Source organism: Lates calcarifer, unplaced genomic scaffold, assembly GCF_001640805.2.
Source record: "Lates calcarifer isolate ASB-BC8 unplaced genomic scaffold, TLL_Latcal_v3 _unitig_563_quiver_3449, whole genome shotgun sequence".
Classification (NCBI taxonomy): domain Eukaryota; kingdom Metazoa; phylum Chordata; class Actinopteri; family Centropomidae; genus Lates; species Lates calcarifer.
Window position 1 is genome coordinate 1 of NW_026117636.1, and position 7,718 is coordinate 7,718.

At 43.4% G+C, this 7,718-nt stretch overlaps 1 protein-coding gene across 1 annotated transcript; it reads left to right on the top strand.

Annotated features, from left to right (window-relative positions):
* Window positions 1-3,441: 3,441 nt before the first annotated feature.
* LOC108875101 (serine protease HTRA1B-like) lies at window positions 3,442-4,073 on the top strand (the record flags this gene model as incomplete). The annotated part of the gene is made up of 1 exon (XM_018663776.2): window positions 3,442-4,073. A coding segment is annotated over exon 1 (466 nt), but the record flags the coding sequence as incomplete, so codon positions are not given.
* Window positions 4,074-7,718: the final 3,645 nt, after the last annotated feature.

Below are 7,718 nucleotides of genomic sequence, written 5' to 3' on the forward strand. Positions count from 1 at the left end.
AAGGTTGTCTCTGAAATCACCCCCCCTATTTATACTTATATATATAATGCACTACATTTACTGTCTACCGTTTTAATGAGTCAAGCCACAGTATTTTACAATTCACACCCCTTCACACACACACACACACGCACACACATGGGTTCAGTGTTTTGCTCAAGGAGACTACAATGTGCAGACAGCTGGGGGTCACACAGCCAACCCTGTGATTAGTGGATAAGCCAGTCAATTCAGATACTGGTTAGTAGTTAAAACACAAGGTGAGGTGAGGTTCCCGGGACATACCACATTACATGGTGCCTTATGCTGACATTTTTCATTTCAAAACCTGGACTATAGAATTTTCTGCTGCATGAAAAGTAAACACACACGCTGCCATACAGCTGATTTCTAGCAGTCAGACAAGTACATACAACACACACACACATGCATATGCATATGCATGCACATGAAAACACATTCCTAAAGACTGAGAACAAACCGTTTAAAGTTGATTTCAAAAACATTCAAATCACTCACTTTGTCATATTCCTGGGTATAAATGCTCCTCTCTTTCAGCTATGTCTCTACTGTCCTTTATCATTCAGATTTATATGTCACTGTATTTACTCCAAACCCACACAAACACTCACTGGAACACACACCCTTCAGGGATCAGACTCTGGGTGGGTTTCTTTGGCTCTCTCCTGCATCAATAACTCTGAAAACCCTGCAGCCGCCGGGGCTGTCTGACCCAAACACAACAGCAGCAGCAGCAGGAACAACAGCCCTGTGGTGAGTTGAGCCGGACGGGAAGGAAACGAGCCAGGCCGAGCCATATCATATCACACAGCATGGAGGGAAAACTGTAGAGATGATTGCTAGTTAATTGTGTGTAAATATTTACCAAACAGAAAACAAACAGACAGCTGAATGAAAAACTCTGATAGTGGAGTTTTTAGTTAGTTATTAGTGAATAAATGTCGGCACTCGTGTGAGCTTCAGGGAGTCAGCAGGAAGACACCTGCTTCACCCAAAGGAGGACTCTAGTGCTCTGGCTCTGGAAACCTGAGGAACAGATGGAGTGCCATCTTGGCACAGAAAATCTGAGACTGTCCTTCCAAGAATAACTTTAGCAAAATGACCAAAAATGACAAACATGTTTACTTTCATGTGGAAAGGAAAATTAGAATCATGGTCACATTGTTGCGGAGCCACAAAATCAGTGTGGTTAGGAGGTCAGTTTATTCTGATCCCAGATTCACTCTTCCTTTATGAGAATAACTGTATAAAAAAAGGGATGATATGACTTTTGTTTTGACATTCAACACTGTGCTTTAGGTAGGATCCAAAGAAAACATTAACACTTCAGAAGATCTTGCTTGCCTGCAGAATTCCAAGAATCCAATGTCAAATAATGACATAATAAACATATGATGACCACATATGATGTCACAGAAACCTTCACCATCGACTGCTAAGGGTTCAGAACAATCGATAGTTTCCAAAATAGAGCTTTTCACGTCATACCACCGGTGATGTAACAGACCTCCATGACATTAAAGTTACTGCAGTGGTGGCTGAGTGTGAGACTGATGGATGACTCCTGCATTTTGAACCATTCAGTTCAGTTGAGTGAAATCACTATTTTGCATGTCTGTGCGTTGCAAACAAGACACTGAACAGCCTGTGAACTGAGAACTGTGAACATTGCTGTGTTGCAGATAGAGGCACAAACACACCCCGCATTGCCACAGATGAAAAGTGTCATTTAGGTTGAAATTAATATTACATACAACAATACTTTATTTTTTAATGATATTAAATAACAAGCTGACAATTCTGAGGGGAGATAAATAATATGGATGATCATTAACTCTCACTCTGCAGGGTATTTACACATGTTCACAACAATGTGAGTCTGAGTGAGTCTTGTAAAATGTGCAATTTTAACACAGAAAATGTGCAGCAACCTTGGCCCTTCTATGCATGTTCAAAACAAATGTGTCTCCAACACCATTTGAACTCTTGAGCCACTGTATTGACTTGTCTCTCTTAATGGAAAAATTTGATTGCTGTTGCACACCAGCACTCACTGACTGGATGTCAATGGGAACATGCAGCGGGCAGCAGGTTATGATTACGAAATACAGTTGGACTGAAGGACGGAGAAGGTGGACAGACATGGAAACAGCAGAAGGCGTCAGTAGGTTACTTTTAGTTTTACAACATTGCACTGTAAAACTGAGGAGAAACACAAACAGCTGCCTTTAAGAGGTTAAAATTAATAAAGCTCTACTTTTCACAGTGACATGTGTTATTCATTGAGAGCATTAATTAAAAATGTGTGAGAGTAAACGTCCAGAGACAGCTGAGTGACAGCATGAGCAGTGGCATGAGGTAAACAGTGGACAGTTCTGCTGTATAGTGAATCACATACGTGGGCTGCAGTGTGACTGCAGTTTGTGCTGCAATAAAACATCTTATAGTTTGTCTGAGGCAGCCTCGTGGCTGAACAGAAGAAACATATGGGGTTATAACCACTGAGGCACTTTCTTAAGGTTTGAAGATCTAACTCAATACACAAGACTGTAACCCAGTGAACAATAAAAAAATCATATTGTTTTGAACAAGGCAGCCAAGAGTGCACAGTGATGCAACATGAGCATACAGAATGCACACAGTGTATGCTATACACGGTGTATTGCACTGTGCTGCACTTTCATGCATTCCTCTGCTGCTGAGCCATTGCACATATTATCATATTATATTATAGTATTACATATCTATTGCACATATTTATAGTGTGTTTATAGTTGGTTTTTCTGTTTGCGTATTTTAAGTATTGTGTCTTTTTTTAAGCTACCAAACGACATTTCGTTATGTGTAATGACAATAAAGAATTCTTGATTCTTAATTGTAACATGGTGTACAAACCTATATTTCATCTAACCTCTACAGGACATTTTCAAGGGATTATGATGAATAAGCTTTATTAGATGAGCAGCACTCTGAATTTTTACTTAAAATCTAAGTGTATTTAAAGTAGCAAGGTCAAAGCCCTCAATATGCAGAATGGCCCCTTTCAGAGTATGTATGGTACTGGATCATCATGATGACTCTGGGCAAGCAGCATTTATCTACCTACTAGAGACATTGTATATTTCATAAATCATATCACATCATCATCATATTTTTGTATACAGCTGTCAGATAAGTGTAGTGGGAGTAAAATGCACAATACTCTCTCATTAAATGTAGTGGAATAGAAGTACGACAGTGGAACTTCCTCAGACGTCCAGCTCCTGTGGTACAGCACTTGAGTAGTAGCTGCTTCTTTCAACCATACACAGGTTTAATGCACACAACTTCACCACCCCATAACACCCCCCACCCCCCACCCCCCTCCTCTGATGGACGTCACACACGCCCACCAATCGTCTCCTGTGTTTATCCTGCAGCTTTTATAAACCAAGACAGCTCCACACTGCATCAGTGAGTACCGCTGCAGTGACCTCCGCACAACCCACTTTAAACATTTCTTAACTAGAACCTTAGCATTTCATTAGAAATTTAAAGTCCAACTCCCAGTTTCTTTTTGGCTGAGTTTCTTTTCCACTGTCCCATCATGCGTCTCCGGTTTGTCCTGTGCGTAATGGCCCTGCTGGCGTCTACATGTCTGGTGGCCGAGGCGCGGATAGCCAAACGCTTCGCCATCGGCTGCCCGGAGAAGTGCGACAAGTCCCAGTGCGCGCCGATCCCCGCCGACTGCCTGGCTGGCGACGTGCTGGACCGCTGTGACTGCTGCCCGGTGTGCGCGTCCGGCGAAGGCGAGCAGTGCGGCGGCGCTGGCGACCGCGAGTGCGCCGAGGGTATGGAGTGTGTGGTGACCGACGGCGTGGAGGTGTCCTCCACCGTCAGACGAAGGGGCAAGGCCGGCGTGTGCGCGTGCACCAGCTCCGAGCCGGTGTGCGGCAGCGACGGCGTCTCGTACCGGAACATCTGCGAGCTGAAGCGCGTCAGCAACCGGGCGACGAAGCTGCAACAGCCGCCGGTGATTTTCATCCAGAGAGGCGCCTGCGGGAAAGGTAGGAGCTCTCTCTCTCTCTCTCTCTCTCTCTCTCTCTCCTCTCTCTCCTCTCTCTCTCTCTCTCTCTCTCTCTGTGTGTGTGAAAGAGATTGTATCATAAGAAATAAACAGGAAAAGTGAGAGAGAGCGCAGGATTGTGGAAGTCAGCCTGTAACTGCTCTCACAAAGCCAGAAGTTTGATAAGACAGAAATATTTCACTAATGTTTGTTTGTGTGTGTGTGTGTGTGTGTGTGTGTGTGTGTGTGTGTTGGATTTGAACTTGGATGACCTCAGTAGCAGTCCATACACAGACCCAACTTTCTCCTCCTCATCTGTTGGTCTTTGTTTTCAAACCTCCTCAACTCCCCAGAACAACTGATTTTTAAAATCATTTTTTTTGACACATTCATGGAACAGCCTCCACCTTGAATCTCTGTGGGCCTCGGCATTGTCCTTTCTATTACCGGTAAACAAGCCACAGGTGATGAATGGAGCAAACCTTTGAGGAAACACTCAGTGCTGAAGTTCAGTGTCTTAAGCTGCAGCTCCTCAAACAGCCACAAGAGAACTCTGTCTACACTGAAGTAAAAGGGAAACTCCCAGTTCCCTCTTTTGCCAGTCTAAGCCTCAGGAGCTAAATTTACTGCATCCATTGTTTCATTGAGAGGATCAATCATCATGAGTGATGTTATAAGACACCCAGTCACTGGCCTTACCAGCACAACCCCCCCCATAAAACCCCAGCTTGTTTCTACATAGTTGTTTTGCAGCCTGGGCTGAACACTGGGAGATAACATGTTTATTACAAAGCTTTACCGGTGATGTTGAGTGTATTTTTTTAACTTTGGACGGCCGAGCTGTTTCCCCCCCGTCTCCAGTTTTTATGCTAAGCTAGGCTACAGTATCAGCATGGTATTGATCTTCTCATCTAACTGTCTTTACTTGACCTGCAGTGACTAATGTTAGCAAACTTCAGATGGATGTTGCCATGTAACTGTCAGCTGTGGCTGCAGGGTTCAGTGAATGTCACAGTCTTGCTCTGATACGTCCCATCAGACACCTGGAGGTGGCTCTGTAGCTGCCCACCTCTTCATCTGCCCTTCCTCCATCTGCTGATCAGTTATATTTGCACTGGCACTCTCACTGCACCAACCCAGCAAACAGGGTTGTTTCCCACTCTCTCTCTCTCTCTCTCACACACACACACACACACATTCTTCATGTTATCCACAAGGTCATAATGTCTTGAAATTTGGCCAGGATGTCGTGAGTGCCTGCCCTGTGCTGCAAAAACAAACAGAGCTCCCCTTGAGTGTGTGTGTGTGTGAGAGAGAGAGAGAGAGAGAGAGGAGGGAGGGGAGAGAGGAAAGTAATGAAAGCATATTAAGGAGTGAGTACACACACACACACACACACACACACACACACACAAACACAGGCTCTGAAGCTGCAGCTGTGAACACACCAGTGTGCAGTTTGATTCAGACTCTTAGCAGAGTTCAACAAGGTCAGAGTCTTTCTTCTCCTCTCTCTGCTGATTATCCCTCTTCTTATTTCTCCTCTCACCTCTCCTTTCTCTTTCTTCTTCTGCTTCTTTGTGTTCTTCCCATATCTCTTTCCCTCTTTCCAGCCTCTCCTCTGCTCCATCTCCTCCTCCTCCTCCTCTCTCCTCCTCCTCCTCCTCTCTCCCATTAATGATCATCTCTCTCCAGGAATAGAAAGATGAAAAACAGAGTTTATTTTTCCTCCGTCCTTATCTTTCCTGTTTTAGTAATTTATTTGTTTTCTCACAATTCACCTCCTCCCCTTTCCCCTGTCCTCCCTCTTCTCCCCCCCTCCTGAACTTCCTGTCCTCTTCTCTATTTCTCCTCCCATCTTTGATCTCTTCATTCAAGCGGAATAAAAGAATAGTGTCATTCTGCATTCTCTGTCTTCCCTCTGCTCTCCTCCTCTCCTCCTCTCTCTTTTAATTTTGTAGTTTTCTCCTCTTCTTCCATCCTCCCTCCTCCTCCACTCTTTATTCTCCTGTCCCCTCCTCTCGCCATCTTGATTCTTTTTAACCAAGAGCAACAGACAAGTTTGTCTCTCAGGGTTTGAACTTCTTGAGTTGAGGAAAGAAATCTGTCACACAAACACACCATGTTAATCTTCTGTAATGATTCACCTCTTGGAGCTGATCGGTCGATTGTGTAACTTCCTAAACACGCAGATCTAGGTCAAACAGTTATTTAACCCAGATTTGAAGGGACCAAAATGTTTTTTTTTTTTTTTTTTCCTTTATTATTTCGTCTTTTATTTTTTCTGCTTCCTGTGCAGACTTGTGAGCTGTTTGTCAGATTGACAGGCTTGGATACAGAGTCAACAAAACATGGTTGCAGGGTGACTCAACTCTTTCAGGAACTGGAGGAATTTTTCCCAGTTCAGGCTCGTCCAGCTCGTAATGAGATTTCTCATAAAGTGCAAAACAGGGTATCATTTGGCCTTTGTCTGCACTGAGGAGGTGAATGTTTTTGTTAAACACCAGAAACATTTGTACAGTTTTAAGTGTAGAAGTGGTGCAACTACAAATTACATACGAGGTATGGCTATTAAATAACGAGCAGTAATAAATACTCTCCTACTACTCTCTGCATCATCACAGCGCTGCATTCAGGTCTTCCACTGATCAGAGCAGTGCAGTAGGTCTTCTTCAGTTGTCTCAGAACGTCTGTGGTTCTTTTCTTAACTTCTGACACAGACTCAGAACGTGTTCCTTTGAGCACAGATTGATCTTAGGAAAAGGAAAAAGTCACACGGTGCTGGATCAGGTGAACAGGGAGGGTTTGTTTTTGGGCCAGAAACTGCTTTTCCTTTTGATCAGGGGTCAGAAGTTTTGGGACAACTTTGGCCCACACTTTTGTCATGTTCAAATTTTCATGCAGAATTTTCCAAACTGTCTCTTTATCAATGGACTATTTCTGCTCTCGTTCTTATACTGAGCCGTCGTCATTTAGAACGATTAGTTCAGTTTGTTGAATGTGCACACGTGCACTGACATGCAGTGTTCCTCATACAATGTACAGAAAGATTCAGCTGCTGTTTTTGTTCAATCTCACCAAAGATGTGAAGTTAATGCGTTGCTCATCAGTTTCTGATGCTTAGCAAAAACATGCACTTCAATCAGTAGCTGCAGTGAACTAAAGACGTCACTTATTGGAAACTTACAGCAGTTTTGTGTGTGTGCCCAACCTTTAATATACAACACTCAGTGTGACTGTGAACCATGTGGTTTTATCCTCATAAGCACAGTCTTTATTTAATAGCCATACCTTGTATATGCTCCATCACTGTTTTATCATTTTCTGACATAACTACCAGTTTTTTAGATTAGATAGATTAGATTTCTGATTGATCCATTGATTTTAGTTCATGTCTGACAACTGCAGCAACCATTTAAATTCTTCTTGTCTGTGCATTCAAGGACACTGACATCTCACTAATGATTACTGAACTGTACCTGCTGCAGCTTCGCTGAATAAGTGAAGAATTGGCGATTTTTTTTTTTTTTACCTCACTATATGACACCTGCAGTGCGTTTAAGGTCGGGATGTTTCTTCGTTCGCCTGACTGCTCCATTCAGCTTACTTCAAAGCCGCAGCATCTGGCACACCACTAATCCTCCAGCCAAAC